Source organism: Symphodus melops (genome assembly GCF_947650265.1).
Source record: "Symphodus melops genome assembly, chromosome: 2".
Taxonomy (NCBI): domain Eukaryota; kingdom Metazoa; phylum Chordata; class Actinopteri; order Labriformes; family Labridae; genus Symphodus; species Symphodus melops.
In genome coordinates, this window is record NC_136692.1 from 3,651,674 (window position 1) to 3,671,869 (window position 20,196).

A 20,196-nucleotide genomic window follows, 5' to 3' on the forward strand; every position below is an offset into this window, starting at 1 on the left:
GGTGGCAGACGGCGCTCTGCCGGAACGGGGAAAGGAAGCAGACGGCGCTCTGCCGGAACAGGGACAGGAAGCAGACAGCGCTCTGCCGGAGCTGGTGGCAGACGGCGCTCTGCCGGAACAGGGACAGGAAGCAGACGGCGCTCTGCCGGAACAGGGACAGGAAGCCCCTGTCAGGGACAGGAAGCAGACAGCGCTCTGCCGGAGCTGGTGGCAGACGGCGCTCTGCCGGAACTGGGACAGGAAGCAGACGGCGCTCTGCCGGAACAGGGACAGGAAGCAGACAGCGCTCTGCCGGAGCTGGTGGCAGACGGCGCTCTGCCGGAACAGGGACAGGAAGCCCCTGTCAGGGACAGGAAGCAGACAGCGCTCTGCCGGAGCTGGTGGCAGACGGCGCTCTGCCGGAACGGGGAAAGGAAGCAGACGGCGCTCTGCCGGAACAGGGACAGGAAGCAGACAGCGCTCTGCGGGGACAGGAAGCAGACGGCGCTCTGCCGGAACAGGGACAGGAAGCAGACGGCGCTCTGCCGGAACAGGGACAGGAAGCAGACAGCGCTCTGCCGGAGCTGGTGGCAGACGGCGCTCTGCCGGAACAGGGACAGGAAGCAGACGGCGCTCTGCCGGAACAGGGACAAGAAGCCCCTGTCAGGGACAGGAAGCAGACGGCGCTCTGCCGGAACAGGGACAGGAAGCAGACGGCGCTCTGCCGGAACAGGGACAGGAAGCAGACGGCGCTCTGCCGGAACAGGGACAGGAAGCAGACAGCGCTCTGCCGGAGCTGGTGGCAGACGGCGCTCTGCCGGAACAGGGACAGGAAGCAGACGGCGCTCTGCCGGAACAGGGACAGGAAGCCCCTGTCAGGGACAGGAAGCAGACAGCGCTCTGCCGGAGCTGGTGGCAGACGGCGCTCTGCCGGAACAGGGACAGGAAGCAGACGGCGCTCTGCCGGAACAGGGACAGGAAGCAGACAGCGCTCTGCCGGAGCTGGTGGCAGACGGCGCTCTGCCGGAACAGGGACAGGAAGCAGACAGCGCTCTGCCGGAGCTGGTGGCAGACGGCGCTCTGCCGGAACGGGGACAGGAAGCAGACGGTGCTCTGCCGGAACAGGGACAGGAAGCAGACGGCGCTCTGCCGGAACAGGGACAGGAAGCAGACGGCGCTCTGCCGGAACGGGGACAGGAAGCAGACGGCGCTCTGCCGGAACAGGGACAGGAAGCAGACAGCGCTCTGCCGGAGCTGGTGGCAGACGGCGCTCTGCCGGAACAGGGACAGGAAGCAGACGGCGCTCTGCCGGAACGGGGACAGGAAGCAGACGGTGCTCTGCCGGAACAGGGACAGGAAGCAGACGGCGCTCTGCCGGAACAGGGACAGGAAGCAGACGGCGCTCTGCCGGAACGGGGACAGGAAGCAGACGGCGCTCTGCCGGAGCTGGTGGCAGACGGCGGTTGAAAGTTTTCTTCATGTGATGCAAAAAGCGTCATATTGCATCACATGAAGAAAACTTCCAGGCAAAGAAAAACATATTTTTCTCATCTCAGGGCAAAATGAGGGCTGGACTCACGACCATTCAACACTACTACCATGTTTCTAATGATGAAAAGCTTAATACAAATGGGTGAAGTATCCCTTTAATTAAACAAAGGGCAACAACAAAAATTCGCTCAAATTAATCAAAAAAATGTCCAAAAAGCCACGAGGGGAAAAACAAAGTAAATCCAAAGAGGGTAAGAAAAAACACAGAATAAATAGACATGGGTAATCAGACAGGTGGGACTAATTAGGGTAATTAAACAGGCGGGAAACACACTATCTTTATATTCTAACCTCTCCTTTTTCTGGGAGCTCCTGAGCTCTCTTAGGTTCCTTGGGACTGTTGGTGAGGATGGCCTGCCCAAACAACCCCCCCCCCCCCTCCCCCCCCCACGAGGATGGCCTGCCCAAACACCCCCCCCCCCAACCTATCCTATCCCATTCTTCTTTCTGCATCTTGTCCCATCTCCCCCATCCCATTTTCAAGCCCAGCACAGTTTAGCAGATGGCTGTTCCGTCATGAACCCGGGTCTGCTGAAGATTTCTGCCTGTTAAAAGGAAGTTTTTTTCTTGCCACGCTATGACGGATTAAGCTGGGCTCTTGTAATATAGCCATAAGTAAGGTCCTTTACCCCCCCCCCCCCCCGTACCCCTACTAGTTGTCTCCTTTACTTTTTTCTCTTCACAGCGAACACCTTTGGACTGTGGAAGGAAGCTGGAGAGAACATGCAGACTCCTCACAGAGTCTCCTGTCAGACCGGGATTCAAACCAGGAACCTCCTCACTTTTATTACTGAACCACCGTTCAGACAATGTGTTATAAATAAAAGAAAGCAATTATTAATTTGAGCCTTTTCTCTCCTGTTTTGAGCTGTAAAAAAACATAACTTAACATGTTCTTCTAGGGCAATGACAGAAGTCACAGCTGGGCCAGTTAGTGTGAAAGACAGCATGCAAATAAAGTGAGTAGAGTGGCATGATACAGACAAGAATGAGAGGGCTATTACATTTACATTTTATTCAATCACACAGGAATGTCACACTGGTCTTTAGTTTATTAGTTTAGTTGTCAGGGACCATGTACAAAAAAAATATTTATCTCACAGAGAAAAGATGCTTAGTAGCAGATTATAGCAGTTTGCTAATTTCCATCGGCAGTCAACACAGAATACACATAATACAATAAAACATAGAAATTCATAACATATCACAATACACATGCAAAGACTCCAAATTCTTGTCACTTACTTTAACAAATACAGATTTTGCTTAAAAACATATTGTGGTATTTTGAGCTGTCTTTCACTTGGGTGACCAGCACGGTCCATCACGCCCGCCTCCTAGACCCCCTGCAAAGGCAGATGGCCACCGTGTAGCTACGCTGGCGAATCCCGAGTGTGTCATCTAGTGTTCATATATATCTATGGGTTTGTGACCCTGTAGAAACCAGCTCTCTCTGAACGCTCCATTTTGGTGTGTGTGTCTCTTTAAATACAATGAGACCCCTGGGTTTTCCCAGGAGACGGCATAGACTGTAAAAATGTAGACGTCACTCCTTTGCTAACGAGAATAAAATGGCAGACCTGTTCAAAAGTTTCGCTCCAGGCTGGAGGCGGTATCCATGGGTGGAGATACCAGGAGAGGGGATTTTCTTACCACAATCCAACTTGTGATGTCACAAACGGAGAAAATGTGAAACGGAGCATTTTTCCTCTGTGTGGTAAGATTTAAGCAGAACACAGAAAAAGGACTGGATGGATTTATTTTAAATTGTTTGGGTCTGTAGACACTCAAGTTACCCAAATAAATGTTCAAAAATACTGTGAAAGTGGATTTTTCATAATATGTCCCCTTTAAACTCGTTTCAATGGCCATGGAGAAAAGATCAGATATGAACTTTGCTTTGAATGAATGTAATGAGTTAGCCTCTATGATGAGAGGAGGCGATCCATGAGGGGAGACAAATCCAGTCTGTCGGGGCCCTTCAACCCGCGTTCGTCACTATCATGTCTGCCAGTGTCCTGACGAGTCCTCCTCTTCCTTCCCGTTTGGTTTTTTCCTTTCCCATGAATGAGTTTTCTTTGTTGACTTTCACTGACAAACTTTATTTTTCACAGCTATACTGAATGCAACATGTAGCAGGGCAACAAGAGTGAGTCCTATCAGAAGCCTCCTGAGGGAGGTATCCTACTGCTGTTGGAAAAAAAAAACACATTCTGGGCCACTGCTTTGGTTTAGGTTTGAGAGTCCTCAGGGCCCCCCTAGCAGTTCCCTGCCTTACCTGTTGATGAGCAGCCGCTGGATCCCACAGTCAGGGGGACCTTCAGTCACCTTCAGCCACCTAAAGACCCCACAGACTAGAGCTGCTCTAAAACAAAGACCTGTCCTTTAATCAAGGCCTTCTGTTCATTTGTCTGTTGTACATTTTTATGTTTGAACAATTCCTTTATTATTTTAAACTCTGTACGCACTTTTAGATTCAAGAATGTAAAGTGCTATACAAATAAAATGTATTATTATTATTAGGGACCGCTCAGAGGACCTGAGTGATCGTCCTGATCTGGGTTGGAGAGGGTTAAAAGTGCTAAAGGCTAAACGGCTACATGTAGCTCTTTCATGATCTCCTCCACACTTCATCAATGACGATGATGATGATGATGACGATGGTTTTGGGAGGTTTTAATACACGTTTACTGTCTGTACTGGACAGCATCACTGTGCTAACACTGATAATAAATCCACACTCAGAGTTTTTCAGGTTATTTAATGAATCATAGAAAACAGTATCAGCAAAGCGAGAAACAGATGAAATGCAGCTGTTGAGGTTCGAGTAGAAAATATAGATCAGTGAGTAAGAGGGTACTGATAGGCTGGGTTAGTATTCTATACGTATATACATTCAAGCAAGATCCGTTTAAATAAGGTTTAGCTTAGCATTTTACAATTCTACTGAAAACATTCGTCCACTTTAGCTCGCGTTGTGCCCGGCTTTAACGGTCTTCTTCAAATGATGATAGTTTGGCAGAATCTTCATCAGGAAGTCGAGCTGCAGAGTCTGGGGCTGTAAAGACCACAAAACACAAACGTGCGATTAAGTCGAGGACACCAAGGTGGCGTTTTCAATTCAGCATGCTATGTGTGGGTGTAGAGGTCACACGATGACATCATTTCCTCTCATGTTTGACACCGAAAAACAAACAAGTCCGAACAGGTGACGTCACCCGCCCAATAAAAAAAACACATTTCCTCTGAATCAGGAAAAACAAATAACCATCGGCGGCTCACACTGGTTCATACCAAATTTGGGCTAACATTTTTTCATTTATTTATTTGTTGTTATTGTTTGAATTAATTTTATTTGAATTATTTTTACTTGAACAATTTTTAAGTTTTAATAATTTCAGTGATTTTTAACTAAACTCTAAATCACTGATTTTTTTTTATTTATTTTAATGTAGCTTTTCTTTCCCCTGTCATGATACTTTTGATGTCTTGTGTAAAGCACTTTGAATTGCCTTGTTGTTGAAATGTACTGTATAAATGAAAGCTGGAACGATTACAGCTGTAAAAAATCCCTGATTATAACAAAAGTGCTACTGTTGTTTCCATCTGTTGTCCCGAGGCAGGAAACAGAGAAAGACACAATACAAATTAAACAGAAAAAAAGCACAAGTGACACAAGACAACAGTAGAAGGTAAAGGTTCAAAGTGCTGATGCTTTGGTTGCATAGCCGTACCTGTGGTCTCTCTGTCTGGACCCGCCTCATGCATCCCGAGCCATAGATAACCGTGTTCTCAGGAATCACTTCACAGGTGTTGACCTGACAGAAGGCTCCGATGATGCAGCCGCTGGTGAGGATCACGTTCCTCCCCACGTCAGCTGGACGACGACAAACGGGAAAGATATTTGATTTGTCACTGACGTCGTTCGTTCGAACGCTCCGACTGGATCTGGAGATGTGAGGGTTGTGAACAACTGCAAACACACTGGAAGCTAAGACTTCTAAATCTTTCAAATGTGTTTGTTTAAATGATCCTCAAATCAAGGTATTCTCTCAGAGTCCTGATCAGTCTGTTTCAAAAGGAGTCGGTTGAAAAGCTTTTGTTTTGTTCTCCTTTCGATTGGAATAAGTTACCTTTAAATCTCTGTTCCCCGTCATCATGTGACTTATTTAAAAACACTTTGTTTAAATGATTGTGTATACTTTCAACGATGTCAACACTGTTTGTTCTCTGTGTGTCGGCTGAACCTCTGTCCTATGAAGGTGTCGAGTCTAGAGCTGTAACATGTTGTTGTTGTACGTGTCTGGAGTGTGTTATGTTTTGTCTTTACATTACTATGTTGTGCTTGTGTCTTTGTAAATATGTTGTGTGGGACCCCCTTTAAAAACCAGGTGATACACCTCCAGGAGCTTATCCTAATATATAATACATTTCATATAAAACACAGACGCAAGCATCCCACCTTTCGATTCGATCACGTTGTTGTCGCCGATCTTCAGGGCTTGTGACACTGTTTGTTTCTGCTCAGGCAAAACTGATTTATGCGGTTAGAATTACTGAAAATGTTTACGACATAAAAAAACAAACAAACACGACTTGTTGAATAAGACTGGATCAGGGGAGTCAAAAAGGATACCACATCCAACTTCAAATACATTATTCATGCCGATGGTCATCGTCTTTGGTTCCACCTCAGATTCTGGTGTGATGTTCTCGGGGTAACTGAGGAGACAAAACCCCCCCCAAAAACAGGGAGGCTTTTATTTATGAGGATGCAGGACTTATTTATCAGAATTGTATTTAATATGATGCAGGATTTATTTATTATGATTTCAGCTCATGGCCAAACACCGTCCATCAAGGCAAGTTTCTTTATATAGCGCTGTTCAGACACGAGGCTTCACAGACATAAAAACAGAAATACATTCAAACAAAGGTGAAGGAAAGAATGCAACAGAAATTAAGAAAACAGAACACAAGACAGATTGTACATCATTAAAAGACAGAAGAATGTAAAACAAACAACTATTAAGAAAGCAGTAAGGAAGAACGTATATATTCTAAAGGAAAGCCTGAGTGAATGATAGTTTGAAGACCTGATTGAAGGAGCTGATGTCAGGCTCCTGTTATGAGAGGAAGAGGAGGAGAGGAAGCTGAAGAAGTCACCTGTTAATGATCAGAGCTTGCTCCTCGATTAAGTTGCCTTCTCCGATCACGATGGGTCCTGCCTCTGCAATGATCCGGGCTTTGGGGTGGACTACAGTTCTGGGTCCTGAGGAAACACATCATTTATTTTAATTTGCTTTAATTACAAGCAGAAAGGAAACCTGTCAAACATGGCAAAGAGTCAAACTGAAGCTACAGTCAATTGTGCAACTTTTACCAAGCAGAACATCTGACCTATTGTGACATCTCCTCTTATTTCACTCTCCACACACACCACGGCCCCAGCAGCTATTTTAACACTGGAAAAAAAAAAGATGAAAACAGAAAATCATGAGGAAAACATGTTGACAATGTTAGCTTCCTTTGCTTGTTAGCTTATTCGCTCAGCCGTCTTCACTACAGTCAGCTACACTTCACATTTTTACTTTATTATCTTCTATTTAGATAATACATGTTTTCGTCATCAACTTTTACCTTGAATGTTTGACGGTATTTATCGGCTAACTACAGTTTTACCTCTTTTGTTTATCTGCCATTGTGGTGGATGACGGAGGGAGGCGCCGGTGATTCGCTCGGTCCTCGATTAAGAGTCCTTGCACTAACCACGTATGCGCATGCGCAACTCTTACGTGGAAAAGATGCGATTTGTCTTTCATATTTACAGTTCATGTGTCGTTGATTTCAAGATGGGATTAGAAAAAGATCATCAAATAACAAATGTATTGTATTTTTCCCAAATACACTTTTTTTTTTCAAAATACAACTGTACACATGGTACACATATACAGTTTATATTTATGAATTGAAAATATAATTACAGTAAGGTACATAAATAAATGATAAACAAAAAAATCCTAGACCTTAATAAATCACATTTACATTTAGAGCGTTGATTAAATTAAAACTTTAAAAATTAAGAAAATAAATTCACAGTTTTAGAGCATTATTATGTTTGTGTTGGACAGATGTTGCAGTTCATCTTTGTCTGTGTTGTGCTTTCTTATCTCGTTATTTTGGATCTCCAAGCTATTTCATACATTTCATACTTTGCAAATATGTCTTTTATATTCCTGCAGTATCCATTCATAACTTATTATGTGGCTGCCTGTAAACAAGTCCTATCATATATAGCCCATCTTTACCTTTATTAGAGTTTCTTTATTATATTCTTCTTCTGTTGTGTGTCTTTTTAGCTGTGTGCACTTTAAGGTGAAGCCAAATAATTGTGTTGTACAATTGTATAATGACAAAAAAGGCTTTCTCTTAGATTCATCACTTCGTGCATCGAGGCCTCCAAACTGTGCATTAACCACCATGCGAGTAAAACATGCTGGACCTTAAACTGGGGTGAGCTTTTGATAGTAATTTATTTAACAACTAAATTACAAAACTTCCCCTTGACCCTTGTGTGTATGTCATAGCCTAAACGGACCACAAGAGGGCGCCAGCGCTCATCTCTGTTTAACACAGATTTGCTTGTGATCGCTGACATGCTCTGGTTTGTGTGTTCTGGGTGGACTGTGGAACCGAATTGCCTTCTGGGATAAAAAAAAAAAAAAAAGGTTTATAAGTCCAAAAATGTAGCCGGGAGAGCAATGACATGATTGATGTTCTCCTGTACTTTGACCCTTTCCGCTTTCCGTACAGTGTCAAAACAGGGATCTGTCGGAAGTGGTGTTTTCTATGGCAAAAGGGAAGCTGGAGAGGAGCTCAGCAGGCGTCAGTGGAGGGAGTGAAAACAAGTAAAAGAGAAATGAAACAAGCAGACAAACACGACGTGCTGTCCCTCGCTCCCGTCGCTTTGCTCGTCGCTCTGTGTGTGGTGCCGCTGACAGCTCACACGTCGACCTGTAAGTACACACGACATCTTTCACACATGCTGAGGGTTCAACTTCCGGCTTCACAGACAGCTGACAGTGAACCTCCCTCCTCCTCCTGACTGGAGAGCAGTGGAAGGATTAGTTTCTGCATGTGACCTCGGTTCTCTCTCTCTCTCTCTCTCTCTCTCTCTCTCTCTCTCTCTCTCTCCCTCTCTCTCTCCCGCTCTCTCTCTCTCTCTCTCTCTCTCTCTCTCTCTCTCTCTCTCTCTCTCTCTCTCTCTCTCTCTCTCTACAGCTCTCTCACATGCTCTCCTTCTGCTGTTAGCTTCAAACTAGCTCACAGACCGAGCCCATACACTTTTTTAAAACAGCCATCCCTCACAACATCACCACACACACAGAAATGGAGCAGTGAGCTGCAGGTTTGAGGTAAGCGTCTGAATGTGTGATTTCCTTTTGGTCTGTTCAAGATCGTGATGGACAAAGTGGGATAATGGAGCATATTTAAACGTGCAAAGGTAAAAGTAAGGGTGTCTGATTATATGAATAATGTTCATAATTGTATACGTAGTCTGCGTTGTTTGCTCGTCTCTTTAATCTCTTCTGTTTATATATTTAAGGATGTCCCGATGCAACTGTTTCACTTCCGATATCATACTGATATCAGCAGCCTTGAGTGTTGGCCGATACTGATATCGATCCGATATCAGCACGAATCATACATACTTTTAGGACTTATTTTGTAGTTTGTTGAATGTCAGAAAAGGCTCGACAATAGTCATCACCCACATTGTTGGAGTGTGAACCAGAGTCACAGCTGGAGAGGGAAGTGGTCTGCTTATCAGAGCGCTTGCAGTCGGATAATACCCGATATTCGTTTTCTGGTTGATATCGGATCGAGACACACCTAAGATTTGTTTTTAATTGTTGTATCTCGTCTATTGGCTGCGTGTTACCGTTACGATTTTGTTGCATACAGTGCTATGAAAGTATGTTCTGTGTGTGGCTTCACCAGCTGGGTGTGGTCAGCTGCTCCGTCGGGTGTGACCGTGCAGAAACTGGATTTTGCTTTTTTTTTTTTAGCCTGTTAAATCTGTGTATCATCCTCCAGCGGGCGTCCCTCATCAGAAGCACGTAGTCCTGAAGATGGATGAGGCTCTTCTGACCGTCAACAATGAGCTGGAGTCTGAGCTGCTGCTCTCCTGGGTGTCAGACCGCTGCTACCAGGTACGCACTGACCCTTCTTCTGTGGCTGATCTAATGGATGTGTCACCTGACCTGCATCATAAAAATAATGATGATGATCTTTTCGTGCCAGTGTCTGTACCAGCAGCTCGGGGTGGTTCCTGCAGGTTCCAGTCCTGGTCAGCCCAGTTCAGCACACTTCATAGTGAGCACACAGCATCAGATATCACTACAGCTGAACAGCTCTTCTGACAAATCGGAGCTCTGCACGTAAGTGAAAGATGTCTCATTTCTCCATTTTACACATCCTTATCCTTTAACTGCAAATATAAGTCTGTGTCTCGTGTTAGTACTTCAAAACCTGATGACGACTGATTGTCTTGCACAACAGTAGGTCCTAGACGACCTGATAATAAAGCTGTGCTCGTTAGGAGTATGTTATGTGTTAAAGTTTTTAAAGTAGGGATCTTCCCACCCACTAATTTAATCACCGGTTAAACTGTGATTTAATTTCAGACAAAGTGAAAGATTAAAAATCTTCATTGTGCACGATGGAGCTCAGCCGAGCGGATGAACATATCATGCAGTTATTCTCATGTTGGACTGCGTCCCGTTTCAGACCGAGTAGGATCACAGCGTCCGCGGTATAAACAAGAGTGTGGCCAACACCAGCAGCCTGAAGTCGTCCCTGTTGATTCATGTCCTCGTGCTTCGATGCGCCAGTTAAACCTGACGATGCCGGCAGAAAACTTGAACGCCACTTCCAGATCAAATGAATGCCGAACCAAGCTGCTGCTCCTCCGGGCTGCTATCCAGTCACTGGGGGGGGGCATCAAGACTCTTCACAGTTCTTCTCAGTTTAAACACTGCAGAGAGAAAATCTGATGACAAAACGATCTGTAAAATTAAAAAAAATGTAGAATTGAACTCGTCTTTAAATGCTTACAGCAGAAATCTTGCATGTATGAATTGTAAAGTTTCGTAATTAAAAAAAATAAAAAAAAAAGCAGTAGGATGATAATCTGGACAGGCATGTTCAGGTTTTAGGCCACATCGTGCTCAGTGACAGCGGGGATCAGCTCCGGCGTCCTCTGACCATGAGCTGTTGTGTACATCCATAATGGATGGATGGTAAGTTTTTTGTTTTTTTTTGCCCTGCAGGGTTCCCTTTCACTTCGGTGAGCACGGAAACTACTCGCTGTGGGTGAAAAACCTGAACGACTCCTCGGTGGTCAACTGCTCGGTGGTGACGGATGCCGAAGCCGTCAACAGCTACATGCGTGAGTCTCCCTTTTGACGCGAGTGTTATTCAGAAGCTTAAAAGGTGACGCACTCGTGCTGCATTAACGCCTCACTGCGTCCACACAGCCGTCCTGATCGCCTTCGTCATCTTCGCTGGACTCGCCTTGATGTCTGCCATCGGAAGAACCATATACGGGTAACATGCTTGTAACATGTCTCATGTAGTCTTTGCTGATTTTTATTTATGAACTTGTAAAATCGTCATTATGGTATTTCAAGTGTGACTTCAGAGAGTGCCGATCAGGATTGTCGGGATATAAATATGACGCTAGTGTCGTCTTTGTTACCATGGCAACAAAGAAAGAGCTCTTCAGCTGCCATCACTTTACTTGCTCGTTTCTTTGGCCTCGCGGTTAAGTCGAGCGCTCCATGTACCGAGGCTCTAGTCCTCCTCGCAGCACATCGTCCCCCGCTCTCTCTCTCCTCTCAGCTAAAGAGCGAAGAGGCCCCAAAAGGGCTCCTCCTCTTCGATCCTACTGATCCGTGAATAAATGAAAGCGGGATCTACGTGTGTCCTAACCGGGCGGACTGCTTCTTTTCTCAGGCTGGAAGTCGTCAGGGGGATCCTCTTCAGATTCGGCGGCTCCATGGAAACGGAGCGGCTCATAAACTCTGTGAGTGTTTACGTAGAGGGCAAATATGAAGATGTGATGTCAGCTGCTCTTAGGTTTAGTTTTTAACCCTCAAATAATGAAAAGGATTTAGAAAGAAAAAATGTGCGAGCTTATTGACTTGAGTCATGTACAAGCTCAAACTGTTTACACAGAGAACACAGGACAATATGTGCCAGGCTGCAGATCCTTGAGGGGCTTTTAGTCATGATACTTTGTTTGTCCTTTTCATCACTCAGGAGTTGGGCTCCCCGGGCAGGATCGTACCGCCAGTGACTGACAACATCCTCCCTCCACCGCCGAGCCCCAGCAAGAGGCTGCGCTCTCTGGACACGTTCAGAGGGTATGCGTCTCCTCCTGCGACGTGGTTCACTTTTTAGTTTTTTTTATGAACACAGAACAGTCTTTAAGGATTTAACCCCCCAAAAAAGAAAAAAAAAAAAACAGAGGAAAGTGTGACATTAAATTTGACTTTCATGCTGGTCACAAGCTGGAGCTGCAGATTAAGTGATTGAAGTGGAGCAGCAGCTCTGAAGTGTATGTCACACACACACACACACACACACACACACCCCAAAAAAAAGAGGGTGTGTGGGGGGTCTGATCTGTCTTCATGCTGCATCATGTGAGTGTCACTGTGGTGTGATGTCTTGGCAGCAAACGCTGCTTTGCAACTGATTAACTACCCACTTACACCAACATGAACAACTCCAACTCCAGCATCTGTTTTAAAGCATTTTTCTCCCTGAAGTGAATCACTTGGGTTCACTCTCTCTCTGAAGCGTCGTTTTGTTCATGCAGTATGGAGCGCTCCGTTTATAATGCTTGATGCATCTTCTCATTTTGCCGTCAGCATCTCCTTAGTCATCATGGTGTTTGTGAACTATGGAGGAGGACGATACTGGTTTTTTAGACATGAAAGCTGGAACGGTAAGAACCCCTTACTTTGAGTTCCAGATTTTTTTTCAATTCATGACACAAATAAATCGTCACATGTGCATTTAATCCTGATGTTACTCAGGGCCTGACGTGACTTCAAACCTGTGCTTCCTGTTTTTGTCCTTGCAGGGCTCACTGTTGCAGATCTTGTATTCCCTTGGTGAGTTCAGTTTGAAACGCCTTCTCGTGCAGTGTTGTTGACCCGGGACTCCATCTATTCTCCTCTCAGCCATAAAGAAATAACATTATTTTATTGTTTTATTTCGAACATGTGAAGACAACAACAAAATAATAATAAGAAAATAATCAACAAAATATTCTAAAAAAATAAACATGTCCATTCACAATCTTAATCACATGTTGCTGTCATTTCAACTTGATAACATAATAAAGAGTAGGCCGCTTCTGATATATTTTATTTATTTTTTATACAGTACATCATTTTTCTCTGTTATTGGGAGCTTCCTTCTTCCTCTCTGTACTTTCTAAATATCGCTTGTTTGTACCTGTATTTTAACTGAGTCAGGCTCCTCAGTGCGTGCAATTATTCAGGGCTTCTTTTTAAACCTCTACAGTGGTTTATCAATCACGTCAATCTAGACTATGAGAAAGACGCCACGTGCACTCAAAGTGTCCTGTCACCATATTTACATGATGTTTTCATTGGTTTAAATCACTTGATGCAAGCTCGTGCTTTGATTGTTTTAGTCAACTGGTACATTTATACACAGAAATGTTCTCAGCGTGGCGTTGAAAGTTTGGATTTCCTACTTGGCAATGGGATAAAATATCTCCACTAAATGAATAATGAGCACGTCGTATTCTCCGTCCACCAGGTTTGTGTTTATCATGGGGACGTCCATCGCCCTGTCAATCAACTCCCAGCTCCGCTCAGGCTCCACACGCTGCTCGCTGCTCAGGAAAGTCGTCTGGAGGAGCCTGCAGCTCTTCATCATCGGCGTCATCATCATCAACCCAAACTACTGCCAAGGCGCGTGTGAGTACAAACATCATCACTATGTTCTCAGAAAGCGTACCAAACCCTGGAGTCACGTTGTCCTCTCTCCTCCTGCATGCTCACTCAAACTCCATCCTCGTCCGCTCCAAAGTATCGTGGAGCAACCTGCGGATCCCAGGTGTGTTACAGCGGCTGGCCTGCTCCTATCTAGTAGTAGCATGCTTGGATTTGTTGGTGGCAAGAGGTCATCTCGACATCCTTACAACGGTCAGCTTACTGCTCCATTTGACTTTTATCCTTTAACTTCATATTTGCTTTCCAAGTGTTTTTGATGAGCCTTTTTATGTAGCGGATATAAAAACATGTAAAATCTTGTATTTGTGTGTTACCTGACTGTTTAGGTGCTACAGTAAATGTATTATATTAAGTGTTTCTCTGATGAGTGTCTGTGTTTTTCAGGATGCGTGTTGGTCTCCTGGTCTCGATATCCTGCTCTACTGGCCGGCCTGGCTCTGTGTGCTTCTCTTAGAAACCGTCTGGTTGTGCCTCACTTTTCTCCTCCCGGTACCAGATTGCCCAACGTGAGGCCAAAGCCTTTTTTTTTTACACATGCACATTTAGGACGAGCTGTATCTTATGAGGGAAAAACAACATAATTTCAAGCAGAAAAGATTAGGAAGCTTCATTACATGCACAAAGGTCCCACCTGTCGTGCACTGGTCACATGACATCAGCCATTAGAATAAAAACTCATCTTTTTCGAAAAGCCTTCCTGTAACTTTTGCTTTTTATGTTTTGTGTTTTTAACTACCCTTTTACAAATATTTGCTTTACAAACAAAATTTATTATTATTATTATCAAAGTCATCATTTTTATTCTTCTGTGGTGACACAAAAGCTCACCCTCACGTCACGTGAAAGGTTGCAGGAGAAAGTCTGGGTAAAGTCAGGTTGAGCAATTTTGCCCTTTGCATTCGCACATGCAGCTCACCGCGAAACACTGAAAGCACTTTGTAGTTTTCTCTCTGCCTCTGAAAAATATCTGCAGATTTGATCCTATATGTGTGAATCTGGCAGAACTTATATTTAATTCAGAAAAGATTAATTTAATTAAAATTCCATCCTCCCTTTTTTTTTTTTTTTTTTTTTTTATTGTTACCCTCAGTCATCATATTGTTGTACCTTCACTTACAACACTACCTGTTTCCTCTTCTCTGGTTAACAGAGGCTATCTGGGTCCAGGTGGGATCGGAGACATGGGCCTGTATGCTAACTGCACCGGAGGAGCAGCTGGTTATATCGACAGGTGGCTGTTAGGAGATAACCACATCTACCAGAATCCCTCTTCACGGGTAAGTGAACAGCAGAACAACACAAACATACAGGCAACAGTGGGCATGTCTTCAGATTTTTTTTATATATGGGATGTTAAGCATGATGCTACATCTCAGGTATCCTAGCATGAACCTCTAGCAAGCATGCTAACAGCTTTACAATAGTTCCTCTCTCACACCTGGTAAAGAGGCAGTTCTGTGTAGCTATTGATTGATGTTGGCGTCCCTCAGGGGTCACTTTTGGGACCCAGACTGTTTTCTCATTCTTGTCTTGTGAAATATAATCCAGAGACTTTTCTTTCTATGCTGATGAGACTCAGTTATACCTGCTCGTTAGAGCCACTGATGCTTTCTGAGTTCAGTATATGACTTCATTAACATCATTAAATAAAAATGGCTGTCACACGATTTTCTGCAGTTCAAGCCAAAGACTTTAGACTTTAACATTTAGCCACAATACCATTTGAATTTCCCTCGGGATCAATAAAGTATCTATCTATCCATCAATAAAAAACAGAACGTACACAAAATCACGGTGTATAAAACAATGTCAAACAAGAATCAAAAGTTCCCACTCTGGGCTGTTCAGGGGCGAGCCCTTCTGTACCGGTGCTGTACATCCATCCTGAGGCAATTAGGGTGAGGTGGGTGTTCAGTGGATACAGTCTCCACACAGTGGCTGTGTGGAGATATTCAGGCAGCTGTGATTGTGATGCGTGCAAGTTTGGCCTTGTTTTTAACCGACAACATGTTGAAGAAGCAGGTGGAGCAGTGCAGTAGGACGAGCTGGATCCTGAACAAATCAGAGCTAATACCGCCATCTGCTGGCCGCTTGGTGAAACACGAGAATCTGAGAGTCTCTCATTATGTTTTGCCCCAAAAGTCACACAGACCATTTTACATTCATCTCCTCACATCCAGAAATCCAAAATATCAACAAGGCAGATTGTTCAGAACTCAGACTTTTAACCAGAAAACAACAAAAGTGACCACATGATGCCCATATGAGCCTCCTTGCTCTGGTTCCCGGTCTGTTTTACAACCAATTTTAATATCTAACCTCTGACCTCTAAGGCTCTTCATGGCCTTTCTCCTTGTTACATATCTGACATATGGGTGATGTATGAGCCAGCAGGCAGCCTGAGAGAACGCCTCAGAGGACGCTTACATGTTTGAGCGGCAGTGAGATCAGGTCAACAGACTGCGAGTCAATCTCTTATTCAAACATACTTTAATTGGAGAGCTTTTTCACTGATCTCTCTTGTGTTTATTGTCCGCCCTGTTGTCGCTGACTCTGCTGTTATATAGTGATTTCCATTGACGTGATCTGTTTGGTTTGCCTTTGTTGGCTTGCCTTGCTCTGTGTGAATTGTTTTATTCTCGTGAAGTGCTTCGTCACCTGCGTTGAGAAAAGGGCTCTATAAATAAATATGATCATCTCGGGGAATGCAAGGGTAAACAGTGTGAGAGCTCAAGTATGTTTACAAAAAGTGTGTCTGTTTTTCCGAAGGTGATTTATGGAACTCGTATTCCATATGATCCAGAGGGGATTCTTGGAAGCATCAACTCCGTCCTCATGGCTTTTCTTGGATTACAGGTTCGCACTGTGTGTTTGTCTGCTTGTGCTTTTCCTGCTTTCATTCATAGTTTCTGATGTTTTTCTTGATAGTGATATAAAGGTGAGTGAAACAACCAAACCTTAATTCTCATATTTATTTATTTATTTTTATTTAATATCCTATCCAGGCAGGAAAAATAATCTTACACTACAGGGACGTTCACAGAAGTATCATGTCGAGGTTCCTCATATGGGGTCTCTTACTGGTAAGTTCGATTTACTTCACAGTGAACGCTTCGTCTGTGCACAAGTCTACACCCATCTGTTGTGACGTTCATATTTGTGTTATGGCGCTGTAGTCAAAAACGCACGAACCGATACCAAGACATACCCAAGACCACAGTGCTCAGAGGCATTTAGGGACCGAGTCCAAGCTAAGGTGATATTTGAAAGTAGGAGAAGTGAACAATTCTATGCTTTATCTTTTGAACTAAATACATAAATGTTATCCAAAGGAAAAAAAATAGGCCTTGGACACTGTTTGGAGCTAAAAAGCTACCAGGAGAGTTACGCTTTCTCTGTTACGGTCTTTTTTTCCAGCACTACAACACTACTATGTTATACAAGTCATTGTTCATGAATGAGATCTCAGTCTCTATGTTTTACTTCATGGCACTTTAGCCTCCTGACAATGTAATAATAAAAGTCTCTTGTCACTTACAGGGAGTCATATCAGCAGCTCTCACCAAGTGCTCCACAGACCAGGGCTTCATTCCTGTCAACAAGAACCTATGGTGATGTTCATTTGTCTGCTTTTACCAGTGCTCAAATGTTTGCACAATATAGTCAGAGGTTGTTCACCTGCACTACAAGTCACTACAAATCAAGACCTTTAAGTTGCAGGTGTAGAGAAGTTGTGTCTTGTTTGTAAGACTGCATAAAATCCATTAAATAAAAGTTCAGATGAATGATTTAAACTGTAGTTTTTTTTTAAATTGTTTGCATGCACTTGTTTGTTTCCCCCTCAGGTCTCTCACCTATGTTACCACACTGGCCTGTTTTGCATTTGTGCTGCTGGTAGTTGTGTACTACGTAGTGGATGTGAAGAAGTGGTGGTCAGGGGCGCCTTTCTACTATCCTGGTGAGTATTGTACTCTAATTATGAGCGACAGTATATTATCATTTCAAGTTGAAGCTCTGTCTTCGCTGGCATCATAAAATGAGAGTTGGCTTAGCCTACCACAGACTTGTTTTTAAACTTTAAGGTCACATATGTTTCTCCTTTTCAACAAGTTTAAATAAGTATCAGAGCTCCCCAAAACATGTCTGTAAAGTGTGTTGTTGTAAATCCACTCTGATCCTGTATTTGATCATGCCTATACACCCCTCTATTTCAGCCCTGCTCAGAACAGGCTGTTTCTGTGTCTGTCTCTTTAAATATGTAAATGAGTTGTCTGACCACGCCCCCTCTCTGGAAGTGCTCGGGTGTCTCCGGCTTTCTTGCAACATGTTAAATTGTTTACAGTGAGAAGGCAGACTCAGAGGGCAGAACAAACACCTAGCGATGGGAGTGTCACCCACCTGAGGGAGGGGATACTGCCCTTTGTGATGTCATGAAGGGAAAATCGCCAAACGGCCTGTTTGAGCACACATTTTCTGAAAACTGGAGCAGGCAAATGACGGAGGGGATGGACTTTTATCAAAAGAAAAAAAAAATTATCTGGACCTTTTCTTCCAGGTATGAACTCCATCCTTGTGTACGTGGGCCATGAAGTGTTTGAGGAGTACTTCCCCTTCCGTTGGCGCATGTTCGACAGCCAATCCCACGCCGAGCATCTCACTCAGAACCTTGTGGCTACCTCCTGTTGGGTGCTCATCTCCTACGTGCTCTACAGAAAGAGGATTTTCTGGAAAATTTAAATGATGAGACACTCAAACAATATCATCTTTGTTGGACATCAGAGATGCTGGAGTTAGATTCTTCTTGGAACACAGGATTGTCTGATTTTCTAAAAACATTGGCTGTTCTTTGTGAACAAACATGGGTTTTGTCTTTCACGCAATACCACTTTTTGTTTCTTTTTTTGATTTTTGTTTGTAGTCACTACTTCATAAGACTTTTCAAAGACTTACAGATAAATAGCAGATTAATCCCAAATAGCCTGACTGACTTGGGAAAAAAATGTCAAAGAATGGTATTAGACAAGCGCCTGACCAATTATTTGGCCAGCCAATAATATCCGCCAATATTATTTTGTCCAGTGACGATCAGTATCAGCTAATTTTATCGCAGATATGTGTCATTGTCACGAGATTTATCCACCAGTCCAAAAGAATTTCATTTGTGTTGCGTAGTATTACACTAGCTGTTCTCTTTCACCAGCAGAGGGCGCTATGTAGATGACAACAGGCATTATCACTCCCCAGAGTGTCAAGTGGTGACGCACGTTCATGTGCAGCCACTTTCCAGTTGAGACAACATCTTGTCTTCATTATACTGTGTATCTTTTCCACATGTTTGGTTACAGTATTTGAGGGATAGATACATTACATGCATATGTATCTCTGTCTTCTTAAAGCTATAGATCTCGGCCAATATCAATATTGGCCCAAAACTCTCATATCAGTCTGGCACTATTTTACGCTTTAAGAACTTTGCAGGCTGACGATGAGGACTGACTGTAAGTGTTAATGTGCTGGTTTTTATTCCTCATTTTACGTCACAGACTTCAGCAGAAGGCTGGCGTGGGTTAAAAGTTCCTTTTTTTTTACTTTTCTATGGTAAGATCTCTGCTTCCATCAAAATCACTGTGGCATTACTCCTAAAACTAAAGTGGGTATTGATGAGATTAACAAGACTGTAAAGGATTATTAGTTATTCGAAAGTCCACTACAGAAACAGGAAACAACATCTTGAAATGATAAGACACAAAAGTTGAGCTTTTGCATTTCCTTCGTCCGAGTAGGTACAGTATAACAGTTTCACCAGCCATTGCCAAGTGGTGTGGCAGGACATTATGCTCGTGTTACCTGTTTAACAGGCTGATGGGGAAGTGAAGATGGTCTCCTCAGCTGACTTTTGAAACCCACCAAAGGATGCTTGTTCTGCATTTTTACAACGGCAGAGGCACGCGTTTATCGTTCAGGGTTTTTTTTTTTTTTTTTTTTTCAAAAACACACAGCACAGATATGTTTATCTTTGATATGTTACAAATGCCCTTTTTATATTTGCATTAGCACAATGAGTTTGCCCTTTTTTTCTTATTTTTAACACCATTTAAAAAAGAAGATGCTGAAAAGGGTAGAAGTTCAAGAAAGTATTTCTGCTGTGTATTAATTATGTACTGTAGGTTCATTGATTTGAAACCCTATATATGATGATGTCGGGTCTGTGCCCAAAACTGTGCTGCCATTACTTTAAAATATATATATATGCAAATCACACCATGTTCACCATCTGTAAACTTAAAAAAAACAAAAAACGAAAGGAACTCAGTAGTACTGTCTTAATAGATTAAGTTCATTTACAAACTTTTATACTTTTTTTTTTTTTAATGTTCAACATTTAAGAAATGAATTTATGTAATAAAAATTACCAACAAATATTTCTGTTTTATTGTATAATTATAACTCCATAGTCTTTTCTGGTTTAATGAAAAATGAGGGTAAGTCTTGACATTTAAAAGCGAAACTTTGTGTATAAACCCCCATGTGCCCGCGTGCAGCTTTTCAATGTCGCGAGGTAAATATGGCTTTATTGCTCAATAAGGCGTGGGAATCGAGTTACAGTGAG

General features: G+C 43.4%; 2 protein-coding genes and 1 long non-coding RNA gene across 3 annotated transcripts; 2 read left to right on the plus strand and 1 right to left on the minus strand.

Annotated features, from left to right (window-relative positions):
* The first annotated feature begins 2,163 nt into the window (after nt 1–2,163).
* LOC306820148 lies at nt 2,164–3,107 on the plus strand. The gene is made up of 2 exons (XR_013778643.1): nt 2,164–2,489; nt 2,823–3,107. It is a non-coding gene; the product is annotated as an uncharacterized lncRNA (long non-coding RNA).
* A 1,167-nt stretch (nt 3,108–4,274) lies between these two features.
* Nucleotides 4,275–7,321, minus strand: LOC306820146 (dynactin subunit 6-like). The gene is made up of 7 exons (XM_079337887.1): nt 7,213–7,321; nt 6,931–6,995; nt 6,697–6,802; nt 6,167–6,252; nt 5,993–6,040; nt 5,265–5,407; nt 4,275–4,588 (listed from the first exon to the last, which is right to left on the minus strand). The coding sequence occupies exons 1-7, from the start codon at nt 7,230–7,232 to the stop codon at nt 4,496–4,498; spliced, it is 561 nt and encodes a 186-aa protein (XP_079194013.1). The 5' UTR covers nt 7,233–7,321; the 3' UTR covers nt 4,275–4,495.
* Nucleotides 7,322–8,199: 878 nt separating this feature from the next.
* hgsnat (heparan-alpha-glucosaminide N-acetyltransferase) lies at nt 8,200–20,008 on the plus strand. Its single transcript, XM_079337869.1, has 18 exons — nt 8,200–8,546; nt 9,628–9,743; nt 9,835–9,971; nt 10,863–10,981; nt 11,070–11,139; nt 11,548–11,617; nt 11,854–11,957; nt 12,468–12,544; nt 12,683–12,713; nt 13,390–13,550; nt 13,663–13,778; nt 13,971–14,092; nt 14,737–14,863; nt 16,356–16,442; nt 16,592–16,669; nt 17,127–17,197; nt 17,432–17,544; nt 18,142–20,008. Exons 1-18 carry the CDS (start codon nt 8,297–8,299, stop codon nt 18,321–18,323), a joined length of 2,031 nt encoding a protein of 676 aa, XP_079193995.1. The 5' UTR covers nt 8,200–8,296; the 3' UTR covers nt 18,324–20,008.
* Nucleotides 20,009–20,196: the final 188 nt, after the last annotated feature.